The following is an 18,114-nucleotide window of genomic DNA, read 5'->3' on the forward strand; positions in this document are numbered from 1 at the left end:
ATAAATACTGATTATTACTATTATTTATAAGCTCTTCAGCTGAAATTCTGGAATTCATTCTTCTTCCTATTCTCTTTTCTCATCACCCCTCCTCCCTTCTGCTCAAAACTACCTGTCCCCTTGTCCCTTTTCTTACAGGTCCAATTTTCTTCTCTGTTTGCTGTGTGACCTTAGACCAGTTATTTAACCTCTCGGCATCTGGTCCCATCATTTCATTCGAAATAGATGGGCAAACAGTGGAAACAGTGTCAGACTTTATTTTTCTGTGCTCCAAAATCACTGCAGATGGTGACTGCAGCCATGAAATTAAAAGACGCTTACTCCTTGGAAGCAAAGTTATGACCAACCTAGATAGCATATTCAAAAGCAGAGACATTACTTTTCCAACAAAGGTCCGTCTAGTCAAGGCTATGGTTTTTCCAGTGGTCATGTATGGATGTGAGAGTTGGACTGTGAAGAAGGCTGAGTGCTGAAGAATTGATGCTTTTGAAGTGTGGTGTTGCAGAAGACTCTTGAGAATCCCTTGGACTGCAAGGAGATCCAACCAGTCCATTCTGAAGGAGATCAGCCCTGGGATTTCTTTGGAAGGAATGATGCTAAAGCTGAAACTCCAGTACTTTGGCCACCTCATGCAAAGAGTTGACTCACTGGAAAAGACTGATGCTGGGAGGGATTGGGGGCAGGAGGAGAAGGGGACGACAGAGGATGTGATGGCTGGATGGCATCACTGACTCGATGGACATGAGTCTGAGTGAACTCCAGGAGTTGGTGTTGGACAGGGAGGCCTGGTGTGCTGCAATTCATGGGATCGCAAAGAGTCAGACATGACTGACTGACTGAACTGAACTGAAGCCTCACTTATGACTACAGCTAAGAATCAGTTCAGTTCAGTCGCTCAGTTGGGTCCAACTCTTTGTGACCCCATGGACTGCAGCATGCCAGGCTTCCCTGTACATCACCAACTCCTGGAGTTTACTCAAACTCACGTCCATTGAGTCGGTGATGCCATCCAACCACCTCATCCTCTGCCATCCCCTTCTCCTCTCGCCTTCAATCTTTCCCAGCATCAGGGTCTTTTCCAATAAGTCAGCTCTTTGCATCAGGTGGCCAAAGGATTGGAGCTTAAGCATCAGTCCTTCCAATGAATATTCAGGACTGATTTCCTTCAGGATTGACTGCTTGGATCTCCTTGCAATCCAAGGGATTCTCAAGAGTCTTCTCCAATACCACAGTTCAAAAGTATCAATTCTTTGGCACTCAGCTTTCTTTATAGTCCAATTCTCACATCCATATATGACTACTGGAAAAACCATAGTTTTGACTAGATGGACCTTTGTTGGCAAAGTAATGTCTCTGCTTTTGAATATGCTATCTAGGTTGGTCATAGCTTTGCTTCCAAGGATTTGCAAACTGAGTTTCCCCCTCAGTCAATCTCTCCCATCAGGAAGCTTCCATAAGCCTCTTATCCTTATGCATCAGAGGGCAGACAGAATGAAAACCACAATCACAGAAAACTAATCAAACTGATCACATGGGCCAGAGCCTTGTTTAATTCAATGAAACCATGAGCCAGCAGGGCCACCTAAAACAGACAGGTCATGGTGGAGAGTTCTGACAAAACGTGGTCCAGTGGAGAAGGAAATCGCAAATCAGTTCAGTATTCTTGCCTTGAGAACCCCATGAACAGTAGGAAAAGGCAAAAAGATAGGATAGCTAAGAATACTTATCTCCTATAGTTTTGCACTCATCTCACACACTAGTAAAGTAATGCTCAAAATTCTCCAAGCCAGGCTTCAGCAATACGTAAACCGTGAACTTCCAGATGTTCAAGCTGGTTTTAGAAAAGGCAGAGGAACCAGAGATCAAATTGCCAACAACCGCTGGATCATCGAAAAAACAAGAGAGTTCCAGAAAAACATCTATTTCTGCTTTAGTGACTATGCCAAAGCCTCTGACTGTGTGGATCACAATAAACTGTGGAAAATTCTGAAAGAGATGGGCATACCAGACCACCTGACCTGCCCCTTGAGAAACCTATATGCAGGTCAGGAAGCAACAGTTAGAACTGGACATGGAACAACAGACTGGTTCCAAATAGGAAAAGAAGTACGTCAAGGCTGTATACTGTCACCCTGCTTATTTAACTTATATGCAGAGTACATCATGAGAAATGCTGGGCTGGAAGAAGCACAAGCTGGAATCAAGATTGCTGGGAGAAATATCAATAACCTCAGATATGCAGATGACACCACCCTTATGGCAGAAAGTGAAGAGGAACTAAAAAGCCTCTGGATGAAAGTGAAAGAGGAGAGTGAAAAAGTTGGCTTAAAGCTCAACATTCAGAAAACTAAGATCATGACATCCAGTCCCATCACTTCATGGCAAATAGATGGGGAAACAGTGGAAACAGTGTCAGACTTTATTTTTCTGGGCTCCAAAATCACTGCAGATGGTGACTGCAGCCATGAAATTAAAAGACACTTACTCCTTGGAAGCAAAGTTATGACCAACCTAGAGAGCATATTCAAAAGCAGAGACATTATTTTGCCAACCAAGGTCCGTCTAGTCAAGGCTATGGTTTTTCCAGTGTTCATGTATGGATGTGAGAGTTGGACTGTGAAGAAAGCTGAGTGCCGAAGAATTGATGCTTTTGAACTGTGGTGTTGGAGAAGACTCTTGAGAATCCCTTGGACTGCAAGGAGATCCAACCAGTCCATTCTAAAGGTGATCAGCCCTGGGTGTTCTTTGGAAGGACTGATGCCAAAGCTGAAACTCCAATACTTTGGCCACCTCATGCAAAGAGTTGACTCATTGGAAAAGACTCTGATGCTGGGGGGGGGTTGGGGGCAGGAGGAGAAGGGGACGACAGAGGATGAGATGGCTAGATGGCATCACCGACTCGATGGATATGAGTTTGGGTGAACTCCGGGAGTTGGTGATGGACAGGGAGGCCTGGCGTGCTGCAATTCATGGGGTCCCAAAGACTCAGACACAACTGAGCAACTGAACTGAACTGATAGCTATGGGTCCAGGGCTCAGTGTCATATATTAACACTTGATAAAGAGCTATTGTCACTAACCTTAATTCTTATATCAGTAATAAAAATAAATGAAATTTATAGTCTTATACTCAATATGATAATGTATTGATAATAATACCACCTAGCTTTAACTGAGCACTAACTATATGCCAGGCACTGCTTCCCTGCACTTCATGTGAATAAACTCATTTATTCTTAATGATTACACAGAAGGCAAGTTCTGTTTTGATCCCCATTTGGTGAAAGAGGAAACTGTGACACAGAGAAGTTAAATAATTTGCCTGAGATCACACAGTTTGTAAGGGATGAGGCTGGGACTCAAATTTAGGAAGCCTGACTACTGAGTCGCCCGATCCCTGACGACGACTCCTAGTGATGGGCAATGTAGGAATTTTAACAGGATTTTCTGGAGCACATGCCTATACCCACAGGGTATCTAGGCCAAGAAGAAGATGTGAACGTATCCAAACACCACCAAGTTCAGAACCAATTACCTGTAACAATGTCCTACAACTGCGGATGCAAATTATTTATACCATAAACATCATGGTTTAAAACAACACTGATTTTTTTTTTTCACCCCATAGTTCTAGAAGTCAGAAATCTGAAATGGGTCTGACCAGGCTAAAGTCAAGGTGCCGTCAGACCTGAATTCCTTCTGCAGACTCTCAGGGAGGATCCATTCCCTCACCTTCTCCAGCTCCCAGAAGCCGCCCACATTCCTTGCTGACGGCCCACTCCTCCTTGTTCAAAGCCAGCAGCACCAGGTCAGGTCCTCCTCAGGCTGCCGTCTCTCCGGTTCTCTCTTCTGTCTCCCTCTTCCACTTCATAAGGACCCTGGTGATTACCCTGGGCCCGCCCAGATAACCCAAGACAATGGTTAGCTGATGAGCAACCCTAGCTCCATCTTCATTCCTTTGGCCACATAACCGTAACATATTCACAGGTTCAGGGGATTTGTTATAGCCATCTGTGGGGAAGCCACTGTTCTGCCTACCACGCCCTCGGGTTTATTCTGGTCCATCCCAAACATTATATGGATGTCCAGGGACACCATCACTCCCCTTAGCTGGGTCAGATTCAGAAGCCATCACAGTCCTGCCAGCTTCAGGCAAGACCTCACACCATCTGCTGGGATGCTGAGTGGCCCTTTCAGCTCAGCTGTGCTTGTTCCAGGAGTGCCTGGGTACCAGTTGTCCCCTCTGCTAGACCCAGGGTCTCTGCTGTGCTACCCCTATAGCCCCGGCCTGGCCGACACAGCTTCACAGATACTTGGCTGGGGCCTGAGTTGTTGTTGTTGTTGTTTGGGTCTGAGGAGACAACAGAAACAGCCCTGCCTAGGACCCAGCTTGCCGACCTCAGGACAGGACAGAAGCTGCCGAGAGGAGGATGGGCAGACAACAGGCAGGGGGCATGACTGTGAACTTGAACTGCTGCTCAGTGTCACCAGCATCGGGGAGTGGAGTCGCTCTGACGCTGTTCAGTAACAAGGACCTACCAGGACCACACTGTTCCTCGGGGCCTGAACATCTGTTCTCCCATTCAACTGTCTCAATAACTTACAACCATCAGGTTTCTACGGCTCGATGGACAATTCTTAATCATGAGATTCCTATGTGCCAATACCCTTCAGAGGTAAATAAGGTTTCCATTCTCAGTTTCATTCTATTACAAGAGGTAGCTACTAAACAAACAACTCTATGTAAGCTTAGACAACAAACGCCCTGATGAAGAGTCAGGGAAACAGAGGATCACGGTGGGCGCTGGATGCTCCTCTTACATCAGGTGGACAGGAAAGGGCTCTGGGCCAAGAAGACCTCTGAGTGAAGACGTGAAGCAAATGAAGATACGTGTGCTGCCTTCTACTTTCCATGGAAACAGAAAGACTGAGGGCTGGTTAAGGTTCTTAGTAGCATGTGCCAGGACTGATCTAAGTGCTTTACATCACAAACAACTGTAGGAGACACGGCCTAGAGAACAGATGAACCCATCTCACAGATACAGAAACTGAGGCTGAGTCCTATAGCCTGTAGGTGACATGAATAGCCAAGGACCTGAATTTCAGTGCAGACGCATCTATGTACATAGAAAATGTATTGTTTGCAATTTTTGTCATGTACATGTACCCCTATTGCCATTTAAAATTAGTATCAAAGAGGATATAGATGCTTGTCCAGGCAGGGAGATTTTCTTAGCAGGAGACAAGAACAACAAAAGCTAACATTTTGTTAACATGGAGAGTGACTATCTCCAGGGGGTCGGGCTGAAGCTAGTGAGAGGAAGGTGACTACTAGTTTTTGTTTTATTTCCTTTGTACTGTCTGAATTTTTTCACTCTGCATCTATTACTTCTAAAAAATAACAAAAACAAAACTAGTTCACACATAAATAAACAGCAGCAGCGGGAGTTTATTAAATGTAGAAATTCCCAAATGCTGAGCTGGGAATAAAGGGGCTGCCTATTCTATTAGGACACAGTTGCCATGCCAGACCCTGCGCGTGGACTTTCCAGGTGGCACTAGTGGTAAAGAATCCGTCTGCCAACGCAGGAGACGCAGGTTCGATCCCCGGGTAGGGAAGATCCCCTGGAGGAGGAAATGGCACCCCATTCCAGTATTCTTGCCTGGAAAATTCCATGGGCAGAGGAGCCTGGTGGGTTACAGTCCACGGGGTCGCAAAGACTCAGACGTGACTGGGCACACGATGCTTTCTAAAGATCAGTCCCTTTAAACCTCAAAGCAGCCCTGCAGAGTCGAGACTGTGAAAACGCCACCTTTTCAGGGGAGAACTGTGAGGCTCACAGAGTTTACAGAACTGGCTCAGGGTCACACAGCCAGGAAGACGCAGGCAGCATGGGGATTTGAACCCGCACACCATCTGACCCTGAGTTCTTAACTTCTGGGCTCCACCATCTCTCAGCCAGGTTCTTGGAACGCTAAGGGCTTTGCAAGGCCAATGGCCCCACCCCAGAGGCAGCCTGGAAGGCCATGATGTCCTCAGGCCTTGGGGATTCCAAGGTCATCTGTACGAAACGGAGAAGCAATGTGCTGACTCAGACACAGAAATCGTCTACAACTTGTCCCCTCAATGTGAGCCATGCAGGGTGATGGTTAAGAACCGTGGTTCAAGGTCTGGGTTCTAGCCTCCTTCAGGTCACTGATGACTGCCCCAAAACAAGGCTTCTCGAGCTCAGCACTAACAACCGGGGCTGGAACATTCTTTGTTTCAAGGGGCTGCCCCGTGTACTATAGGGTGTTGAGCAGCATCTCTGACCTCCACCCGGTAGAGGCCAAGAGCACACATTAGACTGAATCCCCCCAAACCTCCCTAGGAGGCAGGTATTATAATTAAACCCATTTTACAGCAGAAGAAACTAAGGTCACATACCCTGCAAGTGGCATATACAGCCAGCTATGACAATTACAATGTCTCAGAGATTGCCAAACGTCCCCCTGGCGGGGGCGGGGGAGGATGGACAAACTGCCCCCACTACACTAATGCAGTGGCCTTGGCAGGCCTGGGTTTCTTTATCTGTGAAATGAGACTTAATTCCAGGGCCTTCCTATTGTAGAATGATCAAAAGGGTGAGATGGTCCAAAAGGCTCCAGTTTCAGTTCCTGGCCAAGAGGCTAATCAACAAACACAAGTGCAAGGTTTCATTCATTCATTTGTTCAATTACTCCATCATACAAGAATATGTACTGACTACCTACTCTGTGCCAAGCTCTGGGCTCAGCGTGGGGACACAGGGATCAATCAGGCACAAACCCTGCCCCCTTAAGACTCACAGTCCATGCAAGATATAAGCTCACAAATCAAAACATAATTACAAAGGACAATGCTTCCTGTGAAGGGGGAAAGCGATGGGACAGAACATAACAGGGTGAGGGTCTGGGAAGGGTCAGGAGCAGCCAGCCGCTCAGAGATGGGGGAAACACGTACAAGGAGGGGGACGAGAGCCCGGTGCCTGTCCACCCTTTCAGAAGTGAAGTAAGAGAGGGAGGGGGAGAAAGGAGAAAGGAAATAAAAGGAATGCGAACGGCAGCACCAGCTACAAAGCGTGGGGACCCTGGAGCCGGTAAACCTGGGTTTAAATCCAGTTGCCACTTGGCTCTCAACCTTCAGAAAATTAGCTCATCTCTCCCACCCTGGCCCCTCATCTGCACAACAGGACTAATAATGGCATCAGTACTCGGATCCCCTGTGGGCAGGGGGTAGGACGGGGAGAACTTGGCTTGCTGGAGGGAACCCGTCAGCAGCAGGGGCTGGGATGCTGGGATGGAGAGATTACAGAACAGGCTCGAGGCTCAGTGCCACCAGCCACGATACAGGGTGCAAACCCAGGGGGTTGACAGTCAGCCCAACAATAGCAGTAACAGCAGTAATAAAATGGCAGCCTGACTGTGACGCCAAGTATCATGTTTAATGTGCATCAGTCCATTTCACCATCACCATCACCACCCTGTGAGGGAGGCTCTGATTATTCCCATTTTACAGGAAGGGACACAGAGGCAAACGGAGGTGAGAAGAGTTGCTGTAAGGAACCTGGGCAGCACCTGGTGGAGCCCGGATTCAAACCCCGAGACTGAATCAGCTCCCCAGCAAAGGGAGGAACGAGATCGGGAGGACCGAGCCAAGGACCGGGGCCCACCATGGCTGGCCGGGGGTGGAGAGAGAGGCGACAGGCCATGGATAAAACCCATGTGCAGAACTGTCCTGGGTGCGAGATCCCCGGCAAAGGAGCAGCTCTGGAGCAAAAGGGAAGCTTGAGAGGAAGAAAGCTGGGAGGTCCAAGCTAGGTCAGGGGCCTTGCTGGGTTTCAGGACATTAATCCTGTTTACAGGGACAGCAGGGGGCCTGCAGCGCCCCACGCGGTCCTGGAAGAGAGCCGGGTAAGGCCTGAGGCCGCCACCAGACACAGCAGCGGAGAAGGCAGCCATGCCAGCATCACGCTGTGGGCAGAGCCGAAGCCCTCCCTCGGCTCTGACTCACCAGAGCTAAGAATAAAGCCCAGGGACCTGGGGGGAGGGGCGGGGCGCCAGCCAGCCCTCACCCCCAGCGCCTGGGAAAGCCCTGGCCCTGCCCAGGGGAGAGCCCCAAAATCCTTGCTGAGTCCTCACACCCAGGCTGCAGATTTGGACACTTTGGTGAGAAAGGGACATGAGAGACGTGCCAAACTAAGACTCTGGCCTAAACAGCACTTCCCGCGCCAAGAAGAAAACAGCCATGCCTGCCCATCACGGGTCTCTGAGTGTCAGCCTCGGGCGGCCTGCTCCGACCTGCCTTGACCCCAACCCGCCCAGCGAGCACCTCGGGGCCTCTCCAGGGCCCTTCCCGGCAAAGCACACACTTATCCCTGTGCTCTCCATCCACCCCTGACCCCTCTGCCAAGACTCCTCGGATCAGACGCCGGGGCTTCACCGAGGCTTCCATCTGGTCAGGTTCCAGGAACCGGTAAGGGGTCACGCATGTGCCAGGCACAGGAACATGTCTGGGGACGAACAGGACAGACAGCGTCACTCCATCCACCAAGCACCACTCCAGGCGCCGAGGGCCCTGCAGTAAGCGGCACGGACAAAGGGCCCACCCTCCTGGGACTGACAGTCTAGACTGATGCCAGGAGACAGAGCATCAGCTAGAGGGAATACAGATACACACACACTACAGATCATACAAAACACATATATAATGTCTGTGTGTGATGATGATGATCAAAAGGACTCAGACAAGGTACAGGTGAGTAAGGGCTTGAAGGAAACAAGAAAGTAAGCTGTTTGGGGAAAGAATCTGAAAGAAGAGCACTCCAAGTAGAAAAAACAGCAAGTGCAAAGGCCCGGAGGTAGGAACACATCCGGCATTCGGGAGCAGTAAGACAGAGGCCAATATGATCCAAGAGTAATGACAGATGCGGTCAAGGAGGAAGGTGGGAGACGGGGAAGGGCAGGCCGTGCAGGACTCACAGGCCATCGGAGGGATTCTGACTTCCACTGAGTGACATGGATACTGTGGATCTCATGTGTCATCATCCGCTTTATGTTTTCAGATAGTGGTTCTGAACCAGACGCAAGTTATCCCCCAGGAGACATCTGACAATGTGTGGAGGCCTTTTCAGTGTCATTCCTGAAATGGGGCTGGGCATTTCGCAGGTGGTCGTCAAGGCTACTGCTAAAGTCCACAATCCCAGGACAGCCTCCCAGCAGAGGATCACTCGGCCTCAAATGTCAGTAGAGCTGAGGCTGAGAAATCCCATTTTAATAGAATCCTGGCCCCTTACCGAGGTTAGAGGCCATATTCCCCAACCCCTTTATCAGGCAGACAGAGTTTCAGCTCCCCACCATGCATCACTGGGCAAGCAACTAAGCCTCAGTTTCCACATCTGTAAACTGGGAACACAAATCAGATGATGTAAACATACACGCAGTTGAGCACGAACCAGAGCATACGCCAGGTGGGCAACAAGTATCCCTGCTATCCCTGTCTGACTGCCAGGGGTCCACCTCTTGCTCTGTCCCTTCCACCCTTTCAGCCTCACCAAACGATTCCCTCAGCCAACAAAGATGTTCTGTGCCCCCACAATGTGCCAGGAACTGTTGTGGCCAGAGTCCGCCAAAATGCCCACCTCCCAATCCCAGAATGAGTGAGGGCATTACCATACTTGACAAAAGGGACCTTGCATATGTGATTAAGTTGAAGATCTTGAGATGTAAGATGATCCAGGTGGGCCCCATGGACTCACAAGGGAATCACAAGGGTAAAGAGAGAGGCAGGGGGTCTGGAGTCAGAGAAGGAGATGTGTTGACCAAAGCCAAGGTCAAAGTGATGCAGGACCAGGAGTCAATGAACACAGGTGAGTGGCCTCAAGACACTAGAAAACACAAGGAAAGGGGCTCTCTCCAAGAGCCACCTGAAGGAACACAGCACCACATTCTGGCCTCTGACCTCCAAACTCTAAGAGAATAAATCTGTGCTGCTTTAAGCCAAAAGTTTGCAGTGATTTGTTACAGCAGCCACAGGACACTCATACAGCAGAGCCAGCAGGGGACAAGGGCTGGACAGGGGTGCCCCCAGCAAGAGACACACCTGCCCGCCTCCACGCCCTCCTGCAGGCCCTGGCCCCTGCCCATGCCCTGCTCTGAATCAAGGTCAGCCTCATGTTACCTGCTCCCTGACGCCCTGGCTTCTGCTAGCCCAGGGCACTTCCGACACCTTCCTGAAGGATGGGCTTGTCCTTGCCTCCCCCTAAGGGGAGCTGGGAATGATAGAAAACATTGACTCATTTTTAAGTTCACTTTAAAAGGTCATGCATGACTCAAATTCAATTCATACATGTGTGTATATATATGTGTGATACACACACACATACCATGGACTGTAGTTCACCCGGCTCCTCTGTCCATAGAATTCTCCAGGCAAGAGTACTGGAGTGGGTAGCCATTCCCTTCTCCAGGGGATCTTTCCGACCCAGGGATCAAACACAGGTCTCCTGTATTGCAGGCAGATTCTTCACTGCCTAAGCCACCAGGGAAGCCCCCCCCAAAAAAAAAATATATATATAAAGGCAAATAGTAAAAAGTTACTCTTCCTTCCTCTTCCCCATAAGTCCATCCGCTCTGCACGGTCCCAACTGCCCTCCACTTGGGTGACTGCCAACCTTTTGCTATTCCAAACAATGACACAATGAATTCCCTTAGAAATCACGCCTTAAGCTAAAGAAAACATGGATAGCCTGACCCGAAGACCAACACGGCTTCCCTTGATCGCTCGAAAGCTCCGCGGCAGAAAACAAGGTGGCCCAGGGTACCCGTGATAACCTAGAGACACACAATGAGATCAGGACACTAAAGATTAACACTGACCCAGGGACTTCTGTGGGGATAGAGTCCTTAAAGCATGACGAAATACACTGGAAGAAAATGCAATCACTCTGCCCCACATTCACCGACCGCAGCATTACTCAGAACAGCCAAGACGTGGACATGAGCCGAGTGCCCAGCGATGGATGAACGGGTAAAGACAACGTGATCCACACACACAGTAAAATATTATTCAACCATAAATAAAGGAAATCCTGCCATTTGTGACAACACAGGTGAACCCTGAAGGCATCATGCTGAGTGAAATGTCAGACAGAGAGAGTGCTCTCTGTTCATTTATATGTGGAACCCAGAAAAATGGAACTCAAATAGGGAAGATGATGGTTGCCAGGGGCTGAAGCTGGGGGAAATGGGGAGATATTGGTCAAAGGTTATGCTTCCAGTTGTAAGATGAGTAAGTTCCGGGGATCTAATGTCCAGGGTAGTGACTACAATTAGTAATACAGTATTGTATATTTCAAAATGGTTAAGAGAGTAGGTCTTAACAATTATCACGACAAAATGAAGACAAAAAAGGTAATTACTGTGAGGGGATGGAGGTGGTAACGAGCCTCACTGTAGTAATCATTTCACGATATATGCATGTATCAAGTCGTCATGCTGTGCAGCTTCAAATTGCATGTTGTATGTCACTAACACCTCAGTGAAGGACTTACCGGGGAGCTCAGCTGGTAAAGAATCTGCCTGCAACGCAGTAGACCTCAGTTCGATTCCTCGGTTGGGAAGTTCCCCTGGAGAAGGGATAGGCTACCCACTCCAGTATTCTTGGGCTTCCCTGGTGGCTCAGTCAGTAAAGAATCGGCCCGCAATGCGGGAGACCTGGGTTCAATTCCTGGGTTGGGAAGATCCCCTGGAATGGGGCATGACAACCCACTCCAGCATTCTTGCCTGGAGAATCCCCATGGACAGAGGAGCCTGGCAGGCTGAAGTACATGGGGTCGCAGGGTCAGACACGACTGAGTCACGAAGCACAGACAACACGTCACTAAAACCTCAGTGAAGCTAACTGAGCACTGCCCAACAGAAATATAACACAGGCCACATATGGAATTTCAATTTTCAGTCACATTTTTTAAATTATTATTATTATTATTTTTTTTTACTTTACAATATTGTATTGGTTTTGCCATACATCAACATGCATCCGCCACGGGTGTACATGTCACATTTAAAAAAAACAAAAACAAAAGCAGGTGAAAAGACTGGATATGGATTTGCTGGAATAAGTCACAGCCACAAACTTTTTTTTTTTTTTCTCACTGTGCCACATGGCTTGCGGGATCTATAGTTCCCAAACCAGGATCAAACTCAGGCCCCAACAGTGAGAGCATGGAGTCCTAACCACTGGACTGCCAGGGAATTCCCTACCCATGACCTTTTGATAAATACGAAATCCTTTTGAAAGCTAACTAGAAATAACACAATAAGAAAAGAAAAGAGTAACACCATGAGAAGGTATGTGATTGCTTCCATGTAAACCAAACCTGACAAACATTTATGCCACCCCAACCTCCTAAAAGGCGGCCTGATCCGCCTCCAGTCCACCCTCCACACCACAGCCAAGGGGACAGCGTCAACCGACAGCCCCATCCCACTCCACCCTGCCTATGACTCCTCACAGAAGCTTCTGGCTCTCACCCTTGCTTGCTGTTCTTGGACCACCCGATGCCTCGGGGCCTCTGCATGGCCAGTTCCCTCTGCCCTGACTTCCACTCAGAGGCATCCTTTGATTCTGCGCCGAAACATCCCTTCCTTGGGAGGCCTGCCCAACCCCCAAGCCCTGTTCAAACAAACCCCTCACTGAACTCTGTTTCCTTTGGGCACTCACCACACTCTGTCCTTACATTTCTTTTAGATATGATTTATTTGTTGACATCATCTATTATTCAACATTTTATATTTGTTATGGAACATATATAAATATAGTATATATCATGGATAGTGTGGGCTTGCCACGTGGTTCAGTGGTAAATAAACTGCCTGCCAAGTAGGAGACATGGGTTTGATCCCTGGGTTGGGAAGATCCCCTGGAAAAGGAAATAGCAACCTGCTCCACTATTCTGGCCTGGGAAATCCCATGGACAGAGGAGCCTGGCCGGCTACAATGAGTGGGGTCGCAAAAGAGTCGGACATGACTTGGCGACTAAACAACAATAATATATATGTATGACTGAAATAAACCGTATGAATTACCAGGTAGGTCACAGGCTGGCAAACTGCAGTGCATGTGCCAGATTCGCCCAGATTGCTGCTTCTGTACAGTCCCCAAACTAGGAATGGACGCCACAATTTAAAATTTTTAAATGTTAAAAAAAAAAAGACAATTTGCTTTTTGCCAAGGGTGTGGCTTGATGTTGCCTCTTGTCCTGCAAAGCCTAAAATATTTACAACCTGGCCCTCCACAGAAAAAGTCTGCCAAACCCTGGATGCAAGCCAAGAAACACTGAATGCATTTCACATGGCTCCATCGAATGCTACTAATTTTTTAAATATTTATTTTTTTGACTTATTTTTTGCTGCATTAGGTCTTAGTTGCAACGTGAGGGATCTTTGTTGCAGTGCACAGGGGTAGTTGCCCCTTGGCGTGTAGGATCTTAGTTCCCCAACCAGGGATCGAACTCACATCCCCTGCAATGGAGAACGGATCCTTAACCACTGGACCACCACGGAAGTCCCTGATGCTACTAATTTTATATGTTACTTTTTCTGCATCCCGCTCTCCCACCAGACTGTCAGTCCCAGGTCTGGCTCCTGGATGTACCACTCCCTGTTTCTTCCCTGCAGGTCCTGGCATGTGGCAGGCACTCGTAAGCACCTGTGGAAGCCATGAGCAGGCACCAGAATGAGTCTCAGCAAACTGCCAACTGGATGCAGCCGCCATATGTGATCCCGCCGGGCATACGCTCCACCAGCTCTTAAGGACACAAAGATAGGCAAATGGAGTGATGGGATGTTCCAAATCGATAGTGGGGATGGACCTACAGCTCCGTGACTATATTAAAAGCTGCCAAATTATACATTTTAAATGGGCAAATTACATGACATGTGAACTATTAATATGTCTCAGTAAAGCTGGCTTTTTTTTTTTTAAAGGATGACTAAGACCCAGGATCATTTTAACTGTTAGGTTTTCACTTTGCACTGTTGTTATTGTTCAGCTGCTAAGTCACCTCTGACTCTTTGTGACCGCATGGACTGCAGTATGCCAGGTGTCCCTGTCCTTCACTATCTCCCGGAGCTCGCTCAAACTCATGTACATGGAGTTGGTGATGCCATCCAACCATCTCATTCTCTGTCATTCCCTTTTCCTCATGCCTTCAACATTTCCCAACATCAAGTTCTTTTCCAATGAGTCAGCTCTTTGCATCAGGTGGCCTGACTATCGGAGCTTCAGCATCAGTCCTTCTGATGAATATTCAGGATTGATTCCCTTTAGGATTGACTGGTTTGATCCCCTTGCAGTCCAAGGGGCTCTCAAGAGTCTTCTCCACAGCTCAAAAGCATCAATTCTTCGGCTCTCAGCCGTCTTCTCTCCTGACATATGCTGTCCTTAAACCTAACAATCTTCAAAACCAGTTAATAAATATACATAGACCCTCCCCGCCTCATTTCATCACCTCAGTAAGAGGACACATCTAGAAGGAATTTGTTTGCATTTGTTTGCATTTTTTCTCGTTAAAGAAAAAAATTAATGCAATGTCTTTTCCTGTTGCCGTCTTGCTTACAACTAGATTATCTGCTCCCTTAACCCAAGGTTCCTCATCTTCACCCAGGCAACACATTTACTAAACCCCACTTTGTAACAGGAGTGAACCAGAAACATCCACATTTGTATCTTGCACTCAAGAAGGGTTAATTCCAAGGTTCCTCACCTTCACCCTAGTGACATTTGGGACCATTTTAATTCCCTATTGTGGGGCTGCCCTGTGCACTGTGGGATGTCTGGCAGCATCCCTGGCCTCTACCCAGCTGAAGCCAGCAGCATCCTTTGCCCACTCCCAGTCACGACAGTAGAGCTCATCAATGTCCCCGAGAAGCTTAACTGCCCCAGTTTTGATCCACTGTCGTAGCAGCTTTTCCATCTGGCCCCACTCCTGCCACCGATACCTAGTGACTCTGAAGACCTGCCCACCTGCCCATTCATTCACGTGTGTCTCCCTTCAGTCACATCCAATTCTTTACAACCCTGTGGACGGTCGCCCACCAGGCTCCTCTGCCCATGGGATTCTCCAGGCAACACATTTACTAAACCGCACTTTGTAACAGGAGTGAACCAGAAACATCCACATTTGTATCCTGCACTCAAGAAGTTTAGAACTTTGTGCAGCAGGTAGGGTGGGTAGATACATAAGTAAGTGGCTAAAGGATTTTAAAAGCCCTAAGCGCCATCAAAGACATACACATAAACGGCAAGATGTTTTCAGAAAAGGGAGAAGGGTTAATTCCAAAGCGAATAGGAAGAAAACTCAGCTTCCTCCTCCACATGGCAAGGACAATACCTACTTCTCAGAGTCATCAGAAGACTGAATCCACATAGCACGTTATTTCATCTTCATCCCCAACCCTCTGGAGTGGGTACTATTGCTCCTATTTTGCAGAGGAAGTGACCAAGGCACAGAGAGGTAAAGGAACTTGCCCACAGTGGCACAGCCTTGTGGCCAAAGCGGACTTTAGCCAGCGGGCAGGCTGGCTCACTACGGCAGGTCCTACCTCCCTGAAAAAATACACACGCGACAACAGACGGGTACCCAGCCACCACTCCCTTAATGAAAGTTACTGTCACTGTACTTTCCACTTGGGAACTCAGCAGGCTACTGCCTGTAGGCAAAATTTTAAAGGGAGGGGCCCCAGGTTTGCTCATATGCAGACAGGAGGGAACAGCACTCTAAGAGGAGCCCTGGGCTCCTCTTAGGATGGAAGGTAGCTGCTAGACAAGCTTGGGGCGTGAGTGGAACAAAGAAGTGGAACAAAGTGCCAGGAGGGGACTGGGTGACAAACAGGGCTGGGAGGGCAGGCCAGGGCCTGAAGGAATTAAGCAAAGCAGAGCCGAGACTCACTGAGGATTCCACCAGCAAAGTGCTGCATCACCGACATGCTGCAAAAGCTCCAGGGAGTTGTGAAACCCAGAGAGAAAAATTCCTGGCTTACTCTTCTCATTCCCTTCTCTTGAATTGGGCCAAGAACAGGAAACTGGGAAAGCCACCTCATCCGTAAAAAAAAAAAAAAAATCCCCTGGAGACACTCTATCACAGTCCCTGCCCCAGAGCCTTCCAACCCAAGGAGTTACAGCTCGCTCACCGCCCCATCCCGGGGTCCCTACACCCAACTGATACCTGAATTCTGGGCTCCGTACCCATGCCAGGAGCCATCACAGTGGAGACAGCCCAGAGCAGGCCCTGTTGAAGGGAGAACCACGACTCAGTGGCCAAAAGCACAAGCTTTGGAGCAGAAGGCCTTGAATCCTATCCCCACGGCTTCCTGGCTGTATGGCCTTGGGGGAGTCAATCCACGTCTCTGACTTTAAGCCACTCATCTCTCATTGGACTATCAGCAGTCAATGTCATGGGATTTCCCCGATGGTCCGGTGGCTAAGACTCCAAGCTTCCACTGCAGGGGGCACAGGTTTGAGCCCTAGTCAGGGAACTAAGACCCCAAGTGGCATGCAGCGTGGCAAAACAACAACAACAGAAACCAAAAGCACTCAGTGTTGGGGGAGGGGAGGCCACAGGGCATTAAGCGTGTTGCTGCTCCTTCTCCCATATTACTGTGGTTGCTGCTCAGTCGGTCGGTCGTGTCCGACTCTTTGTGACCCCATGGCCTCAGCGCGCCAGGCTTCCCTGTCCTCCACTATCTCCCTGAGCTTGCTCAAACTCCTGTCCATCAAGTCAGTGATGCCATCCAACCATCTCGTCCTCTGTCGTCTTTCTCCTCCCACCTTCAATCTCGCCCATCAGGGTCTTTGCCGATGAGTCGGCTCCTTCCATAATTATTACTGCCACTGTCAGAGTCACTGATGTCGTCATCATCATTTCAGTGAGGACAGCTGCTCATAAAGCCACATGCCAGAATGCTGACGCCTCCCCCAGGAGACTTTCTTTCATATCTCCAGCTCCAGGCTTGGTCATCTGACATAGTCCGTTGGAAAAGACTCCACTCTGTCCCACCCGAGTCCTCCTACCACAGCCACTGACCTGCAAGCACCTACAATACGTTAGTCACTCTGTGCCTGACTCGTTGCAACCCTATGGACTGTAGCCCACCAGGCTCCTCTGTCTATGGGGTTCTCCAGGCAAGAGTACTGGAGTGGGTAGCCATAACCTTCTCCAGGGGATCCAGACCCAGGGATCAAACCCGGGTCTCCTGCATCACAAGCAGCTTCTATACCATCTGAGCCATCGGGGGGCACCTACAACGGCCACTGTCAAACAGGCCACTATGGCAACAACCAGGGACACTCCCATCACAGTGGAGATGGCACTTGAGAGCCTAGACCCTGGGCCAAACATCGGGAATCCCATCCCAGCTCTACTACATATGAGCCGTAAGATCTTGCGAAAGTTACATAACAGGCCCAGGCCTCAGTTTCCCGTCTGTAAAATGGGGATGATAACAGTCTATTAACCTCATAGGGCTGTTTTGAGGATTAAATGGAAATTGTTTCATACACGGCTGGAGACTAACGAGCACTGTGAGTATTAATCATCAGTTTCACTGGATCCTGGAAGGCATAGTTGTACCCCCACTTTGGCCTATGATACTCTCTTTGGCCCCAGACCTCTGACGCTCCAGCCTCAATGGCCTCCCCATTGCTCTTCAATCACACCCAGCTTTTCCCCACCTTAGGGCCTCCCACCCGCTGTTCCAGCCTGGAATGCCTGTGGCCTAGCCAGCTCCTCCTCCTCTTTTCAGCAATGCTGGAGGAGAGGCTACCCGTCTCAAGTGCCCCCTTCCTGGTTCTTCACTAGGACCTAACTCTGTGTATTTCCTTCCTTTCCATGTTTACGGGGCAGCACAGGACACGGGTTAGCATCCAGACTCGAGCCAGACAGCCTGGGTTTGGATCCAGCTCTGCCATCTACCAGCTGGGTGACTTCCCCTCTCTCTGCCTCTGTTTCCCCATCAGCCTCTATTCCACTACCGTCAGGATGGAATCATTAGGACTTACAAAGAGCTTAGCACAGTCCTCGGAGCTTCGGAAAT

At 48.9% G+C, this 18,114-nt stretch overlaps 1 protein-coding gene across 6 annotated transcripts in view; it reads right to left on the minus strand.

Annotated features, from left to right (window-relative positions):
- Positions 1–18,114, minus strand: part of ABCC1 (ATP binding cassette subfamily C member 1) — a 151,224-nt gene that overhangs the window by 112,798 nt on the left and 20,312 nt on the right. The window contains exon 1 of one of the 6 annotated variants that reach the window (XM_044935669.2): positions 16,248–16,298. The exons of the other annotated variants lie outside the window; for them this stretch is intronic. Within the exon in view, the coding sequence (XP_044791604.1) occupies positions 16,248–16,283 (36 nt within the window). The 5' untranslated portion in view covers positions 16,284–16,298. Of the gene's footprint in view, positions 1–16,247; positions 16,299–18,114 lie in introns of those variants that run through there. 6 annotated transcript variants of the gene reach the window in all.

The sequence above is a fragment of the Bubalus bubalis genome, chromosome 24 (assembly GCF_019923935.1).
Source record: "Bubalus bubalis isolate 160015118507 breed Murrah chromosome 24, NDDB_SH_1, whole genome shotgun sequence".
Taxonomy (NCBI): domain Eukaryota; kingdom Metazoa; phylum Chordata; class Mammalia; order Artiodactyla; family Bovidae; genus Bubalus; species Bubalus bubalis.